Consider the following 22,999-nt stretch of genomic DNA (forward strand, 5'->3'; position numbering starts at 1 on the left):
GCCACATTTTATCCCTCTGGTGGGAAAGTCAAGATTGGGGATTGTCAATGAGGGGGGGGGGGGGGATCGTGTTTACAAAGCCAAGACTTAATGCTCCACTACACAATTATTTGATAAACTGAGAACACCTTATAGTCAGAAGTGTATTTTTTTTCAAGCAACCTCCAGTTCTCACCTCAAAAGGATTCCATTTGATGAGTTGTAACCGAATAAGTGGATTAAGCAATTTTGGGAGGCATAGACCAATATATGCATCTTTATAATGAGTATAATACATTTGTCGCCAGACTTCAAATCGGGTCTTGATGCAGTCAAGCGTACAGAAATCATCCAAGACATCTTCAAACACTTTCCTGGATTCATTAACAATTCGATCTGCAAAAGATTTGAGCATTTTATGTATTCATTCAAAAATTGTTTCTGCATTATACACACACCTATATACAGGAAACTTTGTGTTATCCGGAGGCTAAATGTCTGGCAAGCTCGAGCCACCGGCAAAAATCAGGAGCCGTTTCGTTAGGTTTTTTTTCTTTTCGTTGCTTTTTTCTCAACAGTCAAGCTCTGCAAGGTCTCGCTGAAGCTGTTGCTAAGCTACAGAGATGCTTGCAAGGTACAGCCGACTGTTTAGAAGCTGTTGCAGGGTTTGTTGCCAGATACGGAGCTCAAAATCTCCGTATGTTTCAACATTAGCGCTGGTTTGTCCGGCAGTTTTGATGGGACGGCAACAGCTCGGTCCCGTCGGTGTCGGATAGCACAAAGTTTCCTGTATGTATACACACACACACAATGTCCACACTGTTTATAGCATGCGGTGTTAACGTAATTCACCCGCTAAAAGCATTGATCAGTGTGTAGGTTTTACAGACACTGAAAGAGAACGGCAACAGAGAAGGAAACCAACAGCTGACTGGATTCGAATTCCACCATCGCAGTTACTGTTAACAAAATTTAACGTGGAAAGGGATCAAGAAATTGTTTGTCCAGGTTTTAAAACAAGGGTTTTCCAATGTTCCCAAATTACCAATTGAAGAATCAGGAGCTCGTAAAATGCAGGGAATGAGGGAGGGATTGGCTTTCTTAAATCTCTGAAGCAGTTAGTGGTAACGGGACCATGGGTGAGATTCCAATTCAGAGCGGTTAAGAGACCGTGGGGTCAAAACAGGCACAGAGCGATCATTGGGGTATTTAAATACAAATATGATAAGGTGCAAAGAACTTAAATGGGCTGCCTGAAATAGTTGGCAAGCTTAACGTGTTATAAATGGTGCCTTTGTAATTGGCTCTTATGGTACTGGAAAATGGTAGCGTTATTTGCCTGATGAATGTGGCTGCCTGTGATAAGCATGGATGGTATGTGTGGTGGGGACTGTTTTCACATACATAAAAGCTTGAGGTATCTGTGCCATAATTTTAAGAACAATTCAAATAGCTGATACAAAATAATTACATTTAATTAATTGCAAATATTTGAGGATGGGGAGTCGCATGTAAAAATTGATTTTCTACATTAATTTATTTAAGATCTACAATCCACAGGTCTCTGAAGGGAAAGGCACCGTTTAAGAGGCACTTCGATAGCACATTCCTAGCCCGCTCTGCTGACCATATAGATTTTATTCCTGTTGCAGACAATTTCAGTTTGTAAATTTATAATTTCGCAACAGACAATGATGGGTCCTTGCTGTTGAGCATTACTTGGAGAAGTTATTTGCAAACTACTCGTTAGTTGAAGCAGCCCTTGGGCAACACGTCCCACCAGAAAAATGAAAACAGGCCACCACTGAGTTAGCTCAAATAGCTCATCCCTCACATGCGATTATAATTTCTAATGAGAAAAGGTGAATTTTCCCACAGGATACACTTTGTTGACAATGTACTAAAGTTTACAGTTTTCAAAGCATCTCCTTCCTTGATTTTGTAACTGAAATAGTCATTTCAGTATATCTTGCAATAGGCATACCGTTTTCTATATTAAAGCTAGTGATGTCTGTGGAAGTTTCTTCATCATCACTTGATAGTCCTTCATGGTGTTCAGCCATCTTTCCTGCTTGTTCTCTGGCCAGCCTTCGACGTGCTCTAAATAAGAAGAATCCAGAGTTAATGCCTGGCATTTTCATCAGGACGGTTTTCTCATCAATATACATTTTTCTCGTCAAACTCAAACTGTAGAAAGTCTCAAAAATATATATGCTTCACTTTTATGTTTATTAATTTCCTAATTATTCCCTATTTCTTTGATATGCTCTGAATTACAATAGATTGGATACAGAATCTTAGTCATTAGGTACTGTGTACATATTTGCTAAATGTCTAACTGTGTTCTGCAATATAATAGTCTGGGAATCTCATTCCATTACATTCAGTTTAGCTCACAAACACCAAGTGTGTTTATTAATGCTCTAATCAAACTGAAATTGCAACTGAGATGGGAACAGCATGGTATATACATGGCAAAAAACAATTGGCAGGATCTAGGGATGAATAATGCAGCTGCCTCCATTTAAAGGGCAACGCAGTTTTAAAATGTAAAAAGGTTGACTTTAAACGTGCAATCATACCTACGAGCCTCTCTCTCTGCAATCCTTCGCTGCTTGGCATTTTCTTGATACAAAGCACGATCACGACCAAATGAATCCAGACTTGGTGTCATAACGGTTTTGCCTGCAAATATAAAGTTGACAAAATTACCAAAAGCTCTCTTAAAAAAGTATAAAGTAACACCAAGTTCAATTTTCATTGACCACAAAAATTAAGCCTACTGGGACCCACACCATTAGGAGTTCGTAAATTGAGTCAGGTTGAGTAAGAAACTAATGCAACTAGCACTGAAGCTAAGTTGGTTAGAGGTCAGCGAGGAGAAAGAAAGTGTGTAAAACTTTTTTTTTTTTTTAAATGCAGTCATTGTTAAATTATAACAATAATTTAATTCTTGGCAGCACACGATTTCACAGGCAACGATGCAATACTCTACCAATTAATTAATGTATACATATCTTGCGCATTCAAAATGAGAAAATGCTATGAAATAAGCATGTAACTTTTATAAAAGATTTTGTTGAGAGATCAGCTTTGAGACACATGGAAAGCTTGAAACATTGAACAATTTTTTCCCCCAGCTGAACCACCAACTGGTAGATTTTAATATTTCACACTGAAGTGTGACACAGCGCACAAAAAGCTGTATTAAAATGAACACAGGAAAGGATTCTTTGTATCGTGGTGCTTCTGTGCTGAAGGAGATCAGCTGGTAAAAGCAGCTGTTCATGCAAGCCCTAGAAAGCCGTTACGCTCCTCTATGAGTTTCTTTTTGTTCAAATCATAACCTGATAAAACAGGGAATAATCGAAGGGTGAAATGAACCCTCATGGTGCAAAAAATATCAAGCAATACAAATCTTACTTAAAACTTCTTCTCTAGCTGAATGAATTTATTTTTTGAAGTATACTTGTGAGTTTATCGGTTTATAAGTACTAGCTATATCTAATTCAAAACTGGAACACAAACGTTACCTATCTATCACGTAAGAGTAACACAAGTGTCCAATCAACATTTCCCCATATAATTAGAACACCTTGCAATCTCTGAATAAGCTATTTTGCTGCACTTAGCCTAGCTGTATTAAATAATTTTAAAAAAAAGAAACCACATCAAACTATTCCCTCAGTAGCCTCAAACCAGTCTTGTCTGCTGGATTAATATGCATTTTTATTAATCTAATGTATTACAATGAACAAGGCTGTTCAATGAAAAATAAAAACCTTCAAGATGGACTGACTTGAATGGCTTGAATATTCCGATGATTCATCTTTAATATCATCTTGCCGTCTCTGGACAAACCGGGTAGCCCGCTGTTTCAGCAGCTGGTGCATGGCAGATTCAAGGTCATTAACCAGGGGTACCTGAAAAATAGAACACACTACGTAATACCTAGGCCCTTCATAATAGGCCCTGGCCTGCGCTAGTTATACCATGGGTACAGTTTTAAATTCCAGCTAGCCCCTGCAAATCTTCTTCAACTAAAGTGGCCAAAGTGATGAAAATCAGCTGTTTTCATAATGAAAAAAAATGAAGCAAGGTTAAGAAAGATAGTTCCACGTATTTTCTTACTGAGTTAATTTCAACTCTTTCACTCAGTCTGCTACACAATATTTAGTCAAATGTATCTGGAAAGTTAATGGCACAATGATGTATTTTTACAGTACAAACTGGAACCCACACTTTTACAGTAAGTGGACAAAAATGGTATTTAATGCATTCATTTCAGTCACCGATACTTTTCACAAAAACCAGCCAGTGGATATAGATGTATAAAAAGAATGCAAGTTAAAGCAAAAAAAATGCACAATAAAGCGAACCTTCCCATCTTGAATTTCTGGCCTTCACACAAGAATCCAATTCCAGCAGTCATGTACACTGATGTGATAGTTTAAACCAACAATGTATTTTCTGCATCACTGTAAAGTATAGCGTTACTAAACAAAAAAGATTTAAGCAGTGTTTGCGCTGGTCTGCAATGTACAGGCTGAAAACTGAATGCCATAATGGAAATGTTCTAGGTAGGAAGCACTTTAACCCAGTGTCTTCCAAGTTTGGCCATTAAACAAAATGAATATTTTAATGTTACAAATGATCATTTGGAAAATTAAAGAGTTCAGGAGTCAATGTATCCTATAGAGGATAGTAGTTTAGTCTGAATGGATTATAAAGGCCTTCTACATGATGGGGAAACATTTTTTTAAGAATAATATTTTATCCATATTTATTCGAAAATAGAACTCCAGACTCCATTGCAACAATGACTAGTAATATGCAAGAAACAGACTTGTAAGTTTTGGCCTGGATTTTGCGGTGCCGATGACAGCGTACGCTCACGTAAGCCTTGCTAAAGACCCCGCAAGTTCCGGGTTTCCACATGCGCGAAAACCCGGAACTTGCGATCTGTCAAGGTTCGCTATTTGCCCAACTACTGCCCAGCAAATGCCCAGAAACCCTTATGCTTGGTAAAAGCATGGCAAAAGGTGTAGGGCCTGCTTTCACCAGCGTAAGGGTCAATATAAACCTTAAATTATTTTAAACTTAATTTTAAATGTGCATGATTTTTTATGTAAATTTTGGCCCAGATTAAAATGGTTAAAATTATTTTTGAAAAAATTAAATTTTTATTGTAAATGCTTTATTGAAGGGACTTTTAATTAAATTTGAAAATGGGAACATTTATTTTTATTCCAGTTGTATAAATTATTTAATCATTTGGGGATTCCGTTCATAAATCAAATTCCCATAAGCATATTAGGAATCCTGCTTTCTGATTGGAGGACCTGGCCCATGTAATCCCAGGGACGCTTCCTAACTGCCTGCGTCCCTGGGCATATGCCTGCACGCCCAGGATTCAAAGTCTCTGAAGCCCGGGATCTTGAAGCTAGGTGCGGATTTTCTTTCAAAAACCGGGTCAGAGGTGTACTCCGGAGGTGTGCCTCCGATCGCAAATTCCGGCTCATTGTTTTCGCTATTTTATAGATTTAAATTGCATTGGGAAGCAATTGCTGTTGCAGTGTAGATTACTCTCCCTATTTGAGGCACCAAGTGCTTCCCATGTCATAGGTTTCCTTTTATATGAGCATCATCCACAGTTAATTTGGTATTTTCTTCTGACGGTTTGTTGCCTCTGCTTTTTTCCCCATTTTCAATCACTAGATGAAACAGTCTTGTGCTTATGAAAGTTACACAAAGCTCGTCCAACTTAAACCAGAGCCTGCCCTAACTCGTGTCAAATGGTTACTGTGGGGCTAGGTCTATGCCCACAACTGTTCTGACCTAATAAAGCTTTTACCCAAAACGTTAACCCATTTTTTTTTCACCTTTCAAATGCCGACAGACCTCCTGCGTATTGCCAGCATTTTCTACCTTTTAGTTCAGATTTGTGTCATTTCCAGTTTTTTTTTTTTTTAAAAACCTATAAGCTCATAACTGTTGTCTTGTAGAAGTCTCAAAGCTGACGGTACAATCGCAAGGTATAAAGATAAACAATTGAAAAATGTAAAAAATGCCATGAATTTTCATCACCCTTTACCCATCACAATAAAGTAACATTCCATTATAATATGTAAATGTCCTACACCTGTTAAGAGTCTCTTACGACTCTTATCCCTATTTATATTGTCAATTAGAAAGAGTTTTTCACTTGCAATCTGATTTCCAAGTGACAATGAATGCACTACCCAGCTGCTTTAGAGCAAATAGATCAGATTGCTACAGACCATGTCAGTAGGTAGTTTACTGGCAGAGTATGAAACAATTGATTGCAGTGAACCTTTTGCTCCACACTGTTCAGCTCATGGTATGACGTCCCATTTCGGACTTATCGACTATGCTTTCTGTGACGAAATGAATTATTCCAATCAACTGAGAATCTTGACAATGCAGTGTTACAATCTTTAATTGATATTACATACCCAAAAGAATGTGCAGTGTTTCAAATTATATCAATTATTAGTCGGGGATTTCAGATATAGTGGTATGAACATTTCAGATCTTCAAATACTGAGTACACAAAAGACAGTCATGCACTTGAAACGAAGATGTCACTATGTGCGTCTTCACTGCAACATTGAGATACATGCCATTGCTGACTGCTGCAAAATCACTCCAAATTCATGGCCAATTATGCAACATGATTTGAGTGATGCAGGACACAAGCAATTCATCCTGCAGCATATGATCTTGAAGATAATATAAACAGGACATTAAACACATTGATCTGATTGTTACAATTGACATGCTCCCAAGGATTCCTTGTTTATATCATATGACAAAATGTGGACAGCACTATGAAGCATGGCTTCCTGCCCCTCAGATGAAGCATTGGCTAACTATATAAATAAATACTATGATTCCAGAAAATTAGTACTGCATTGCTTGTGAACCTCTGTAGAAAAAGTGTATTTTCATCTTTCCAAACAAGAATGTTTTATTTTGTTAACATTTTGTGCTCTCAGAATGAGCATCTGCATTTCTTAGATTTCAGTGAAAAATTAAGACAAGTTGGTTGGACTATTATGTACCATTTCAAAACATCATCTCAAGGAGGAGATTTAAAAACACAGGGGCACCATTTTGAGATCATGGGGACTGTAGAAAAATGTGGCTAAGTACTTGAGACAAATTGGGCAGGGCCGGGGGGGAAGATGTCTATAATAAATGGGCATGCTCCAAAGGATACCCTTCAGCTAAGTTACCTCAACACATCTATTTCAGAATAGCAACTAAAATGACAAAGCTTCTTAATGTCATTTTGAACAGTTAACTGCATTCCATTAAAGAACTTGTATTTATAAAGCATCTTTCATGTCCTCAAGACGTCACAGCTAATTAAATGTTTTTGCAGTGTAGTCACTGTTGTAATGTAGAAGAATGCGGGAGCCAATTTGTGCATGGCAAGGTCCCACAAACAGCAATGATATACTTGACCAGATAATCTGTTTTAATGGTACGGGCTGAGGGATAAATATTCACCAGGACACTGCTCTTCTTCAAACAATGCCATGGAATCTTTTGTATTTACCGGAGGGAACAGATTGGGCCTTGTTTTAACATCTCTGAAAGACGGCACTTCTGATGGTGCAGTATTGCACTAAAATGTCAGCCTAGAATATGTGCTCAAATCTCTGGATTGAAAAAAGATGTGGAATTCATCCAGGGACGTACTTACCCCTACCCTAAAGTTTCTGTTTAAAATGTACTTTGGGCACAATTCTTAATGTTTTGGAAACAAAAATACGCATACAGATTTGAAGAATAGCATGCTCTTTTTAATGACATGAAACAAGGACTGAAAGTGAAAAATGACACTGAGCAGCCAGCACTTTGAGATGCAAGAGGACATTCTCCAATTGCTGGCTTCTACAAAAAGAGTCAATTTTCAATCTTTGCATTAGGCAGTTTTGCTTCACAGTATTTACAGAGAAATTCAAAGGTAAACCCACTGTATTCATTTTATTAGTCAATTACTGAAGAAAACTGTGTTTGTCCTCTTTCAAAGAGAGACTCCAAGATGACCTAACTGAGGTTTTCAAGATTGTAAAGGGGACTGACAATGTACATTAAGATAAATTGTACACTGGTTTAAATACATTACAAATCTTGGGAGATAGAGGGAGGAAGGGTGGAACATTACACAAGGGAAAGCCGAGTGAATAAGCAGAGAGCTATCCCTGGAGACAGACAGGATTGAGAGGTATGATGAGAAACCAGGGGGGAGGGCGTGAGGTCAAAAATCAAGAGATTTTGTTGGCCTAAATGGCTGTTTTGTATTCCTAAGTATTGTATTTTATGCACAACTCTAAACATACAATGATGGAGAATTAACTGCTTCCAGTACAAAAAAAAGCTACAAGTTAAATTTATGAATTTCACTAACTGGAGTTAAAGTCACCAGATTTCAGGTTTGAAAGCTGGTACGCAGTCTAAAACTGATAAACGGCCATTTATTTCAAGGAACACCATCAACAGAAATGCTTGACTAGCAATCTAGAACGTTCCAAACAAAACTCAAACCATGGAAGTTGCAAACAGGATGTGCTTTAAGCTTGAAGTTAAAACAAAGCTTAACCGGTCACTCTGACCTCGAGTTTTTACCTCATTAGGCTACATATAGCTCAGCAGTGCCCGGTACGATAGAAACTACTTTGGTGGGTAAGGGAGGGAGGGATACATTAAATTCTGGTCATTTTATTGCTATTCCATTTGCATGACATCTTCACAGTTCATTTCCTCCAACAAATGTATTGAGAGTTCTCACCACACTACTAACAATAAAAAGTATTTTACATTAGCTTATCTGACAAGTGACAATTTTTTTCCGACCCCCAGATGGTATTTTTGCTATCTCGTGAGCTGAAACTCTAACTGGCTAAGAATTCAAAGATAACTAATGACTTGATTTAATACAAAAAGAAAATCACACTCGTGGCAAAGTTCTGTTTTCAGACAAATTGCCATTAAATTCATTGCATAAACAGAATCCTGTACATTAGACAAGTCACTTTATAAAAGGAGTGCAGATGACCTATAACCCAAGATGTCCTCCAAACTCATTTAGTAAAACTGGCAACTTGAAAGTTTAGTTTCAGTTTCACTCATCCAGATTCCTTTCAAGGTTTGATGGGGAGGATTCTCAACTCACCATGAAAGCACAGAAACTCTAGAATGTCAAACAATTTTGTGACTAGCACTCTGAGGGTTAGATAACAGTTACTGATAAAGTAAAATATGAGATGGCCTACAGCTCTACAAAATGTGTTGATGCAGAAGAGTTAAGAATGGCTAGAAACAAAGGTGTCTAATGATAAGTATTTATCACTTGATGTGGTTCCCCCCCCCCTTTGAAGTCATAGTTCTCAAGAAATTGGTTAGTGAAGATCTCCTCTATAAAGCTGAAGGCATAACTGAGTACAACTACTTTGCTCCTATAGAGCACGTTCGTTGTCTAACATTAATGAGCATGCAACTGGCTTGTTTTCTGAATGGTCAAGTAGTTTTTTTTTTGGTGAGGTTGCCTATCCTCTACTTTCCCCAAGTTATTTTCACCTTCCTTTTATTCCCACTAAGCCAGCCCAGAGAGGCCCAGGCCGTTCAGCAATGCTGCTCTTGAGTTGGCCTCTGGTAACTATGAGTGTGGCCCAATGACAACACAGCTCCTGTTTTTGGAAGTGATTGGTTTCCACGTGGCGCTTTCACCACAGTAACAATGCCCAGTGGACTATAGACAAGCCCAAGTTCACCATGCACTGAAACCCAATGTCACAGTCTGCACTATTCTTTTAAATGCATCTTTCTGATGTTTTGAATAAATTGATCAGCTTGGAACGAAATCAATTTAATTGATCAACACCAGGTGACAGACATATTAAACAGGAACTTCCTTCATGGCATTATTGGTCTACGCCATTTCACTTCACCAATTATGTGGCATATGAAGTCTACTGAGTAACCCTTCAACTAGTGTTTTCTCAGGAAATTGAAAATAATTTTAAAAAATACAAAGAAAGGGATAAGTACTTACATTCTAAGCAATTACCTGGACAGTTATATTTGGCTTTAACAAATGCAAAACCTTGTCCGCTTTTCCAGAATGAGTTATACACCCATGGCGGTTGCCCATTTTCACAAAACACAGGATGATTGGTTAAATGGAGAAGATTTCAACAGTTTTTTTCCAATATAGGGAATTACTCTTACTGTTCCATTAATTCCTCCTCTACCTTTAAAATATTCAACTACAGAAAGCAGCTTCCCAGCCATTTTTCTGTCACACGTTTATACTAAAGGTGCAGTATTCACTTTATTTGAAAGGAATCTGGTGGACGGTGGCTGGAATGTCAATTACCCAAAACAAGAGGTTGCAGGCACAGATCGCCGTTCACTTTACTTCATCGCTGCAGTGGCATCTGTGGTGAGGACCCTTAATACATAGCACCTAAATGTTTTGTTTTTACTTACAAGCAGGAAGTCCATAAACAATTACTTCAACTTACCTTTTCGTTGAAACACTCAAGCAAGTCTCGGACATACCCTCGCATTTCTTGAAAGAATCTATACCGTCCACTATCATCTGTGATGCCTTCAAGTCTTTCTATTGTTTTAGACGAGTTTTCCACATCTTCATGAAGTTTGTCGAGCTGTTGCTGATTTGTTTTGTGTACTTCTTTCATTGAATCCAACCTAACAACAACAGCAATCCATGAAAGTTATTTTGAACACTGACTTTAAAGACTAAATAGGAATATTACCAGTCAAAATTAAAATATCAAATCTACTCTCTACCCAAATTTTATTACATATCTACTGTGATATTGCATTATTGTGAATTACCTAATATTTAGATTTAGAAAGAAACAATCGCAAACATCCGTACACTGCTGAATGCTGTCTCAGGAGTATCAAAGTACAAATATACTCCACCTTCAAAACACTCCTGAGGGGCCAAGTGCTTTGTGCATTATAACAAGATGCTGCACCATTAATAAATGCAAACTCTTATTGAGCTACTGATTTGAGACTACTAGCTTAAAAGTCCAATTCATAGCCAGCAAACCCCAAGCTATAATGCAAGGAGCCTTTGGTTGTGAACTGCACTCTGAGCATCAGGACAGAGCTCTGTGCATGTATGCTGACGCATGCGGAGAGATCCACCCCGGCTGGTAAATTTTGAATGTTTGAGAGCGAAGGCAAGTATATTTGCACTCTTAAGAACATAAAATAAACCTCTAGTTTAGTTTATAAAGAGCTAAGGAGGTCCAATAGACTACCTAAGCACTTTAAAATCTAGCTCAATACCACATCTGATTTATACTCTACGTGGTGTCAAGCCCAAGGAGAGCGAGAGACAGATTACGTGAGGAAACCACTTTGCAGCAATGCAGAAGTAGTGGTATAACTCACCGAGTACAATCATACGTTTCCTTTGATTTTTTAAACAAAAACTAACTACGAATTCAATCACTTTTTAGGCATGATCTTGTTTTCTATACCATTTCTATTCTTTTTGATTCAGTAGCAGAAACTGACCTAAAAGTAGTCCTGGATCAACCTGATAGCAAAGAAATAAAACAAAGCCAAGAGTAGTAGCCTTGAGAGCGTAAGGGAACTACAGCAAGACTGAAAAATCGTTGAGTGGAGTAAAGTCTGCTGTTCAGCTGGACAGGAGAGCAATTATCCCAGTATTAATTTGTTTAACTGATGTCAATCATGAAAAGTTACCTGGTAATAGATCAGATTGGTTCTAAGATTATATCAGAAACTAGATGACCCTTTCGTGTTTTTCAAGAATACACATTTCTTCGCTCATTTAACACAAAAGAGGGGGTTAGGCCGGCAACCCCAAATGGGTCAAAACGGTAATGTAAAATAAAGCTATACCTATTCTTAATGGTTCTAAATTGCACAGACAAGTACTTTTTATTTTTAAGATTGCCTGCATCCACCTCTTTCTCTACACCCCCTCCCCCAATGCTAATCCCACCTTCCTCTAGTTTCCTACATTACAGAAGTGACAACACTTCAAAAGTATTTCATTGACTGTAAAGCACTTTGGGACATCTGGAGGTCATGAAAGGCACTATATAAATGCAAGTCGTTCTTACTTTAGAGATTAGAGACTGATAAGAGTTCCACTGTACCTGTACTGTCTCTTTTACAGATTTCAGCCTCTTGTAACATTCTTCACTAATACAAAAATCTGCTATCCTCACACCCTGCAACATTTATTGCAAGACTTGCAGCTGCAAAGAGCTAAGATGTTTACATGCAAATTACCTCTATTTAGAAAGCTTAGAGTTTCCCTTTCTTGGACCTCATGGATAGATGTGAACGGACTTTATAATTCACGTCAACTGAATAAAATAACAGCTGCAGTCTTTGAAATAAACTTAATCTCACTGTACTAAAAGTTGCAATTGATTCAACACAATTGGTCAGATAAACTTTCACTTCACAATATAAGCGTATAATACATTTTCAGTCAATTAAATCTTGCCTTGTCACACTTGCACAAGACTCTCTAAGATCCAACTCTTTAAAAGTTATTGGGAACAGTTTCAGAAGTGCAAATATGATATTGCATTCTTAAAACACAAAGACTGTAGTCATACAGTCATAACCGATGTCGTGTTCCAAGACAACATCGAGTACTGGCTGATGTCTTCTTATGTAGAATGTGCGCTGCTTAGTGAATGTCCCACGACACAATTCTGTCACTTCTTCAGCAGGCTGCTTTGTGCCTGAAGGATAGAAAGCTACAGCACAGGTCTCAGAAGCCTGTTTGAGAGAGCTGGTCTGCCCTACCTGTCTTTAAGGCGTTTCTTTACCAAATCAATAGTAACAGGAGGCATCTCATTAATGGAAGGTTTGAAAGCAATAGCATTATCTGTCTTGATAGGTTTGGACTCTGTTGTTCCATAGGTGTTATATGTATAAGGAAGGTTGTAGGAAGAACCATATGGTATAGCCTGGTAGCTGTTCTGGTAGTAAATGCTAGCTGAGTCTGTAAGATGGCTGCTTTGCACCTATATAAAAAAAGATACAGGTATGAGCACATATACTAAATTCTTACAGCAAGTGGCTAATCCCCTGAGAGACAAGACAAATACTTAGAGCTTTACTGTATATAACACACACATACACAAAAATATACTGTATAGAGTTTTGCAAATACCGATCAGGATCAAATGTCACAATACTTCTAACCCAAGCTCTTTGGAGCAACAAAGTAGCAATTAATTGTTGCAACTTCCACCACTTCAACATACTTCATACACACACACTTTAAAAAAAATCTATATTTGGAGCACATCCCCTTTCCCAAGAGCTTTGCATTTTGTTTTGCACAGAATGCAAGTCCATAGACATATAGGTTTTAATAAAGTAACTTGTGGGGAAAAAATCTATAGTATATTTTTGGGAACTACAAAAGTGACAGGATGTAAAAAATATTTTGCTCAAAGTGCATTTTCCAGAGTGATTGTGTCTCTTGGTAGCAAATGTGCTCACTATCTGAAGTAGCCAGATCCAAGATGAGACTATGATCAAACATTTACAGCTTACTGTAGGGTGCAGGGCTATCAGATTGTCAACACTGTAGCAATACTTTGGTAATGACTGAAAATGTCATTAATGTTCACTTTCAGAACATACAATTCTATAAAGACTTTCACAAAACTATTTAAAAAATGAAGAGTGAACTTAAATCAAAATTTCACATCTTAGTTATTAACTGCATACTAGTCAACACAAATAAATAACAGGCCAAGTACAGCAAAAAGTTACCTGAGGGACGCTAATTCCTTTCCTGATCTGCTCCTGTTCCCACATCTTTAATTCTTCATCCTGATCTGTTGTGTCCAGTGCTTCATCATCACTTCCTTCAATCCCTGTTCACACACAGAAACAAGAGTAAAACACTACAAGTTAGAAAAACTCCTCCTTAATTCCTACTGCTTGAATTGATAACTCTACCCATATTAAAAGTTTTGTGTTAGTACTACTATTATGTATTGCAATACTGTAGTGGGCTAATAATTTAGCACCACAAACTAATTAGATCAGCACAAAAAAAAAGATATTTTGCCTACCTTTGGTTATTTGTTAAATATGGAAGATTACTTTTTTTAAAAATTGAAGAAACACATTGTGGCTCTACTTAAATTCTTGAATTTTTTTTGAAGCATATGGTTGAGGAAAATAAAACAGGATACGAAACAGATGAAAAGAATCTTTTTAATTCAAAAAACTATTTTCTCATTAATATTCAAAACACAATGGCCTGGATTATGCAGTGAAAATAACGGTGAGGCTATCAGTGCTCACCATTAAAGCGTGAACCAGGCAGAACTTCCGGCGACCGCACACGAGCAGTTAAACACGGAAATCAGGAAGTTGCTGTCAGAGTTGCTCTGCTCCTCCACAAGCTTCACTAGAACAGTATTTCGCCGAGAGACTCGGCATTCAAATACATGGCATGAAGTTGCGGTACTTACTGAACAGATACCCACTAAACTCACCAGAAAAAGGCAGGGTTTGTCTATTCCAGTGTAAGTACATTTTTAATGGCGCGATAAGTCTTAATTAAACAACCTCTCTAGCACTGAAAATGAACTTATACCAAGTGCGGGGTCTCATTACTTCAGATTTTAATTATTGTGGGATTTAAAAAAATGTAAAAATGTAAATAATTATTTTTTTTAAACTCTTTCGGTCTCTTATTTCTCACTCCTAATCCTATCTTTCTTTCCTTCTCTTTATTTTGCTTTCTATACATGATTTGGCATTGAATTAACTATTCTAACTTACACTTCCTGATTCAGACTCTGCGTGCCTCAGTAAGGATTCTTCAATCTGATTAGTTAAGCAGATACACTGATCATACTGCCCTGTTCACACAGGCCCCAGATCCCCTGTAGAGGGCGCGGCGCTGAAATGGATTTCTAATCACTGCAAGTTCCAGTGCAAAAGCCCATTGAAAGTCTGTGGGCAAGTGTAATGAACAGCTGGCGCCGTTAGTTCACCACTGACCACAAATTCCGGGCCATTAAAAATGATCGTTTAGCGTACTATAGCTGCCCAGAGCAAGTACTGACCTATTTCTTCTGCAATCTTTTGTCTTTGCGTTTTTTCCTTCACCGAAAAAACAATCCTGCGTTTCTCATCATCATCATCACTGGCATCGTTCTCATCTTCACGTACAAGTCGGTTTGTACTTGTCTCAATTTCTACGGCTGGACAATCCCCAAGCTCACGAGCCATCTGCCTCCTCTTGCGAGCAGCATGGATAAAAGCAGCATCTGGGATTTCTCCTATAAAATAATCACAGTCAGCTGCATTAACGCAAGCTTGAACTGCATAGTTCCTCTAAATTAAGACATATGGCTTCTATTTGCATCCCTGAAAGTTATACACTGCACATATTCAGATACAAATAGATTGATTTAAATTCTGTACCATAAATATGCCTTCATAACAAGCTTCTCTTTAATAATACAATAGCATTTCAGCTACAATAAATGCAAGAAGTTTTTGATTTCACTCAGAAAATACTGTTAATATAGAAATGCTAACTGGTTTCCAATATCCTTTTAAACTTAACTTATAATATTCAGTATATGGTAGAAAGCTAAAGGTAATTTAAAGGACTAAATATATAACAATAAATAAAAGACAGCTTCAATTTTAATTCCTAATAAAGGCAGAATTTGTTTTGCAATATAGTTCAGGCAGTTTTATAAAGATTAGGAATGACAAGTGATTTATAGTGATTGGTTATTGCTCAGTTCCTTTCAGAAAATGATACTTTTTACTGTTGCCAGGACATTTTATGGTAAATTTAAGTACACTGGCAACAGAATGCATTACATGAGTTATGTGTAGAAACTTGGTCACTGGGTGTCAAAGTGAAATTCCTCCTTCGAAATGTTTCATGCTTGTATGTATTTCACACCTGGTCGAAGTGCATTCAGTGTCGACAGAGTGTTAGCAAAGGCTCCCACAGGTTTTGCTTTGCCTTCTTCATCCTGCTCATCACTGTCTACCTCCATCTCCTCCTCTCCTTTCTCGCTTTGGCCATCATCTTGAACAAGTTCCTTCACCAAAGCAGGTTTCTCTGCTGTGACATCTGCCAAGAAAGATAATACAGCTGCATCAAGCCACATAATTGAAAAAAAGCACTTAAGAAAAAAGAGCATTGGATACTTGTCAATTCAACAAGAAATCTGTATTTCTACAAATAGGAAATTAACCAAAGTCAAACAGTAACATTTAGCATATTTTGATATGGCGAACAGGATTTCCACTGCTCGGAATACATAACCTAAAGTGAGATGATGCTATCAAGTTGATAGGATGTTGCAAGTCGCAAGGATCAACTTTATATTTGTTTTAAAAAGCTGAATGGTTGTTTTCACTGCAACTCCTGGTTGGGACAAATGAGTTCATTTGGGGGGTTGCCTCATATTTTCAGTAGTCACAAAGACAAATTTTTAAAGTTTTCAAGTACAATTAGGAAATAATATTGTCCAGTCCTACATTATCATGAAAAGCTAATACAAAAGCAAAATACTAGATGCTGGAAATCTGAAATAAAAACAGAAAATGCTGGAAATACTCAGCAGGACAGGCAGCATCTGTAGAGAGAGAAACAGAGTTAACAGCCCAGAAATTCGGGTCGGAGGCTTCCCGCGGGTGCAAGCCCCTGACCTGCACTTACCGAGCGCGCCGGCCGCTGAGCTGTGGGCCCGCGTGGGATTCCGATCCTGGGCCTCCTCCAACTGCCGGCGCGCAGTGCTTGCGTATCCCAGGGGCGCAGTTAGTTCGATGCGTCCCCTGGGATCACGTGGGCCATGGAAAGCCAATGGTAGCAGGGAATGCTTCATTCATAAGTTTGACAGGAAGAGCTGTCAAAGCTATAAATACTATAAGCCCCAAAACATCACAAACTTCAAATAATTTTTTTTTTTTTTTTTTAAATCACATTTTTAAAATAACTATAAATTACATGAAATAACTTTTAAACAATAATTTAAATTTTTGAAATAATTAATTACATTTTCTAACGGGGCTAAAAATAAACTTACCTTTCTTTAAAGTATTTAAAAATAATAAACCTGTGGAAAAAATGTTTTAATGTTAATTAATTCACCACTTACCTTGTTAAAGCAGGCCTTGCGCCTGCTTTTTAAAAGTGTAACTGCTGGAGATTTACCCTCCCGGAGAAACCTGCAAAAAAAATGTAAGTTCGATGCGCACGTGTTGCCTCTCCAGCGCACGCGTTCCACCTGTCAACCCCTTCTTTCAGGGGAACAGAAGTGCCGGTTTCCCGCGCATGCACGAAACCTGCACTTTTGTTGGGCCTACGCGCGAGTACCCAGTGCGTACTCACGCGTTGGGACCCAAATTTCTGGGCCAACGTTTCAGATCAATGACCTTTCGTCAGAACGTTCTGACATAAGGTCATCGACCTGAAACGTTAACTCTGTTTCTCTCTCCACAGATGCTGCCTGACCTGCTGAGTATTTCCAGCATTTTCTGTTTTTATTCTCATGAAAAGCACAGCTACATCAGTGACCACAATCTGCAAACAGTGCATAAATGAAGATGTTAATCCAGGTTTGTTTTATGTGATGACAGCACATTGTTCAAATTTATTCTATGCATTGTGAAAATAAGTTTGTTGTATACATTCAATTTTCAAATCAAATCAAATCAACTTTTATTGTCATTGTTAGTGCACAAGTGCAGTACAACGAAATGTAGGCTTGCGCGCAAATGTATGCAAAAACTAGATTAGAAGCTGGATTATTCTTCACACCAACATTTCTAAAAGAGGTGGCGATGTAAGAATTGCTTGTTAAATTATCTTATCTTAGAAGCAATAACTTCCACAGCATTCAATTTTGAATTATGTTAAATATATGAGCTCAGCATCAATGTCTGAACCCGTAAGTGGACCTTGCGTCCCCTATGCTGTAACTGCAATGATTGAACAGAACTCTTGCCACTATATTTTTTGGTTTACTGGAGTATATCATGTGCCGTCACATGATTTCCTCAACTTTGGTAGATGATAAATACACACTTTTCAGACAGAGTCTCAGGCTATAAACCAACAAATTTATTTAACATTAAACAGGTAAATGAACAGTACTCAGTACAAACAGCATATTTACAGTAATTTACAAACTACACTATCCTCCTTGAAATGCCAAAACAACAAAGATGCTTCCCCTGTACAATCAACATAAAATCAATCCTCAAAACATGGCCACTCCTTTCTTATGTGGCGACATGCCATCACGGAGCACTAGTCTAGCTCCGTCTCCCTGCTGGCTTCAGATTGACTGCTGATTAATAAAATCAGACAATTGCATCATTCAACATCTTTGAAGACATACTGAAACAAGAACATCAGACAACTGTATCGCACAAGAACATCAGACAACTGTATCGCTCAATTACATCAGGTTAACAGTTGTCAATTATCCAAAATGCTTGTCCAGACAAGTACAATAAAGTTTAAAGCCATTCTCTCAGCCTCTCGGTATGTAACTGATCAAAATGTCAAGCTGACTAAACCGAACAGAATGGAATGGTTTGATTCATCAATCTGTTTCAAATACTTTGAACGATTTATTAGGACCCCATCCAAGTATAATGGCAACAATGAAACCATACAAACCAAGATCATTTGAACTATATAGATCTCTGCCTTATGCTGAAGTGTGAAAATTAGCCAGAATGTAATGTACATTGCATTTGATTTCCAGGAACAGCAAGTACCGACTGGATCTCAATCATACATGTGCAGTGTTCAGTCAGAAAGAATCTGATAAATCTAATTTTGTCTCATACTTTTCTAGTTCTCATTCAAACTGGGTTCTACAATTCCTGCAATATATTTACTCTTTAAAATATTAGTGCTGCCCCTTTTCCGAGCCCCATTCCATAGTTCTCAGCTATGGAATCAATAACAGAAAAGTAAGTGTTTCTTTTTGGCAGATTGGACACTTCTTTTTGAAGGAATCTTTTTGTTCACCAAACTGAAAGATAGCACCCAGGCACTTACCAGGAGCATCAAGCACTCCCTGATCAAGTATAGGGCAAAGCTCCCTCCACACTGTCCAAAGAATATGCATAAGCTGCCAAAGTCTGAGCGAGACTTACAATTTAGTGTAAATTATGGGCAGTTTTATAATGTGGATTCATACAACAATGACTTGCATTTATATAACACCTTTAATTTAGTAAAACATCACAGAAGCGTTATCAGACAGATTTTGACATCGAGGTAGGTAGGTAGGTTTTCAGGAGCGTATTAAAACGGGAAGAGAGTTAGAGATGCGGAGAGGTTTCGGGAGGAATTTCCAGAGTCTAGAGCAGAGACAGCTGAAAGCACGGCCGTCAATGGTGGGGCAATCAAAATCAGGGATGCACCAGAGGCCAGAATTGGAGGAATGCAGAGTTCTCGGGGGGTTGTAGGGCTTGTGGAGGTTACAGAGATAGGGAGAGGCGAGGTCATGGAGGGATTTGAACACAAGAATGAGAATTTTAAATTCGAGCCGTTGCAGGACCGGAAACCAATGTAGGTCAACAAGCACAGGGGTGATGGGTTAACGGGACTTGGTGTAAGTTAGGATACATGCAGCACTGTTTTGGATGAGCTGAAGTTTAGAGGCTGGTCGTTTGTAGTAAAACTCTGCAAGTCAAGGCAACAATAAAAGTATATACAGAATAAAGTTAGTTTTCTGGTGACAATACAACCAGCACTATTTTTTTCCAGCAGTAGCAAGAGAAATATTAAGCTGTGAACCTCTGCAATGTTAATACTTACTTGAAACCTGAGAGTTCCCATCACTTCTTGCCATGGATTTTTCAAGATCCTCCTTGTACTCTTTCTTGAGTTTATTTACAATCTTTTTGCTGTAATTTGATTTCTTCACTTTAAAAACCTCTTCTTCTGTAGAAGGGAAAAACAAAGTAAAGCTGGATACTTAAACAGCAGGCAGTGTGGAATTTACAGACGTGAGTTCTCCCACCATCAGAAAACAGGTTATTTGAAAGTTCAACATTCTTTAAAAAAAACAGCATCATCATATCAATGATCTAGTGAACAGAAAGGAAAATAAAACAAATTCAGCATGAAACAAGCCATGTTTCTCCATAGATATAAAACCAGGATTTTTCTACTCCGTTCACTTACTCTAACTTACCTCCCTCTGAACTTGCAGCACTCCGTTCTCTCAGATCAAATCCGAACATTGTCATTAAGCATGCTGACAAGGGTGGCGCTCTTGTTGTTTGGCAAACCGACTTCTACCTTGCAGAGGCTGAACGCCAACTCTCCGACACCTCCTCCTGCCTCGCCCTAGACCATGGACCCCACCACGAAACATCAAGCCATCATTTCCCAGACTGTCACTGACCCAATTTCCTCTGGACAGCTTCCCTCCATGGCCTCCAACCCCGCACAGCCCGCTTCTACCTCCTTCCCAAGATCCATGAACAGGACTGCCCTGGTAGACCCACCGTTTCAGCCTGTTCTTGGCCCCATGGAATTGATTTCATCCTACCGTGACTATTTTTTCTCCCCTTGTCCAGTCTCTTCCCACCTACATCCATGACCCTTCCCACGCCCTCTGCCACTAACTGCTTCCTTTTCACGATGGACGTCCAATCCCGCTACACCTCCATCCCCCACCAGGCCTGGGGGCCCTCCGCTTCTTCCTTGAACGGAGTCTCAACCAGTCCCCATACACCACCACCCTCCTCCGCCTGGCTAAACAACTTTTTACACTGAACAATTTCATCTTTGACTCCACTTACTTCCTCCAAATAAAAAGGTGTTGCTATGGGAGCCCGTATGGATCCTAGCTATGTCTGCCTTTTCGTGGGATGTGTCGAACATTATTTGTTCCAGTCCTACTCAGGTCCACTCCCTCACCTCTTTTGCCGGTACTTTGATGACTGTATTGGTGCCGTTTCCTGCTTTTGCCCCAAACTGGAAAATTTCATTAACTTTGCTTCCAATTTCCACCCTTCCCTCAACTTCATATGGTCCACCCCAGACTCTTCCCTTCCTCAACTTCTGGGGATAGGCTGTCGACCAATATCTACTATAAGCCCATCAACTCCCACAGCTACCTTGACTACACTTCCTCCCACCTCGCTACCTCTATTCCATTCTCCCAGGTTCTCCGTCTCTGTGGCAAGTGTGGCAAATGGATTTCAATATAGGCAAGTGAGAGGTCATCCAATTTGGACCTAAAAAGGATAGATCCAGAGTACTTTCTAAATGGTGAAAAGTTAGCAGTGAAATGGACAGGTATAAAAGAAAATGAAAAAGACTAATGAAATGTTGGCCTTTATATTCAGAGGATTAGAATACACGGGATTTGAAGTCATGCTACAGCTGTACAAAGTCTTGATTAGACCACACCTGGAGTACTGTGTTCAGTTCTGGGCACCACACCGTAGGAAGGATATATTGGCATCGGAGCGCGCCGCGTAGATTTACTAGAATGATACCTGGACTCCAAAAGTTAAATTACGAGAGATTACACGAACTAGGGTTGTATTCCCTGGAATTTAGAAAATTACGGGGTGATTTGATCAAAGTTTACAAGATATTATGGGGAACGGAGATAAACTATTTCCACTGGTTGGGGAATCTCAGACTAGGGCACATAGCCTAAAAATTAGAGCCAGACCCTTCAGGAGCAAAGTTAGGAAAATGCTTCTACATGCAAAGGGTGGTAGAAGTTTGGAACTCTCTCCTGCAAATGGCAGCTGATGCTGGGTCAACTGATAATTTAAAATCTGAGGTTGATGCATTTCTGTTAACCAAAGGTATTAAGGAATATGGGACAAAGGCGGGTATATGGAGTTAGGTCACAGATCAGCCATGATCTCACTGAATGGCGGAACAAGCTCGAGGGGCTGAATGACCTACTCCTGTTCCTATCTGTTCGGACAATGCCACCTTCCATACCAGTGCTTCCAATATGTCTTGCTTTTCCCTCAACTGAGGATTCCCCTTCTACCATGGTTGACAGGGCCCTCGACTATGTCCGTCCCATTCCCCGCACTTATGATCTCACCCCTTCCTCCCACAACCACAACAGGGTTCCCCTTGTCATCATCTTCTGCCCCACCAGCCTCCACATTCAACGGATCATCCTCTGCCAGTTCTACCACCTCCAGCTTGATGCCACCACCAAACACATCTTCCACATCCCTTTCAGCATTCCAAAGGGACCATTCCCTCCGTGACACCCTGGTCCACTCTTCAATCACCCCCAACACCCCTGCCCATGGCACCTTTCCGTGCAAGTTCAGGAGATACAACACCTGCCCTTTTACCTCCTCCCTTCCCACCGTCCAGGGCCCAAAACACTCCTTCCGGGTGAAACAGCGATTTACTGGTACTTCTTCCAATTTAGTATACTGTATTCGCTGCTCACGATGCGGTCTCCTCTACACTGGGGAGACCAAACGCAGATTGGGTGATTGCTTTGTGGAACACCTCTGTCCAGTCTGCAAGCGTGACCCCGAGCGTCCGGTCATCTGTCATTTTAATTCACCACCTCACTCCCACTCTGACCGTGGCCTCCTACACAGTGGAGGGGAATCCTCGGTTGAGGAAAAAGGAAGACACATCGGAAGCACTGGCATGGAATGTGGCATCATCAGAACAAATGCAACGGAGATGGAGGAATTGGGTGTACGGAAGAGAGGTCACAGACCAATGTCTAGCAACTGACTGATTTAAATTTCATATTTGTAAAACAGCAACAAGTCAGTAACTATGAGCAGTGAAGGAAATCTAACCCCAAAAATTGAACTGGATTAAAATAAACTAAGTGCTTTTGCTGCCATTATTTCTCAAGAACTTAAATTTCTAATGTTGACACTAATGTTTATTATGACAAAAAATGCATATTTCACAGTAACATAT

General features: G+C 39.1%; 1 protein-coding gene across 2 annotated transcripts in view; it reads right to left on the minus strand.

The window, feature by feature from the left end:
• paxbp1 (PAX3 and PAX7 binding protein 1) overlaps positions 1-22,999 on the minus strand; it is a 59,057-nt gene that overhangs the window by 21,831 nt on the left and 14,227 nt on the right. For both annotated transcript variants that reach the window (XM_086007072.1, XM_086007070.1), the window contains exons 2-11: positions 19,877-20,002; positions 15,992-16,165; positions 15,135-15,350; positions 13,825-13,928; positions 12,844-13,064; positions 10,536-10,722; positions 3,779-3,902; positions 2,562-2,664; positions 1,964-2,079; positions 176-375 (exon numbers count right to left, since the gene is read on the minus strand). In XM_086007072.1, coding sequence (XP_085863198.1) covers positions 176-375; positions 1,964-2,079; positions 2,562-2,664; positions 3,779-3,902; positions 10,536-10,722; positions 12,844-13,064; positions 13,825-13,928; positions 15,135-15,350; positions 15,992-16,165; positions 19,877-20,002 — 1,571 coding nt within the window. The remainder of the gene's footprint in view (positions 1-175; positions 376-1,963; positions 2,080-2,561; positions 2,665-3,778; positions 3,903-10,535; positions 10,723-12,843; positions 13,065-13,824; positions 13,929-15,134; positions 15,351-15,991; positions 16,166-19,876; positions 20,003-22,999) is intronic.

This window comes from Somniosus microcephalus, chromosome 14, assembly GCF_052327205.1.
Source record: "Somniosus microcephalus isolate GS21.2 chromosome 14, FLI_Smic_1.0, whole genome shotgun sequence".
NCBI lineage: Eukaryota > Metazoa > Chordata > Chondrichthyes > Squaliformes > Somniosidae > Somniosus > Somniosus microcephalus.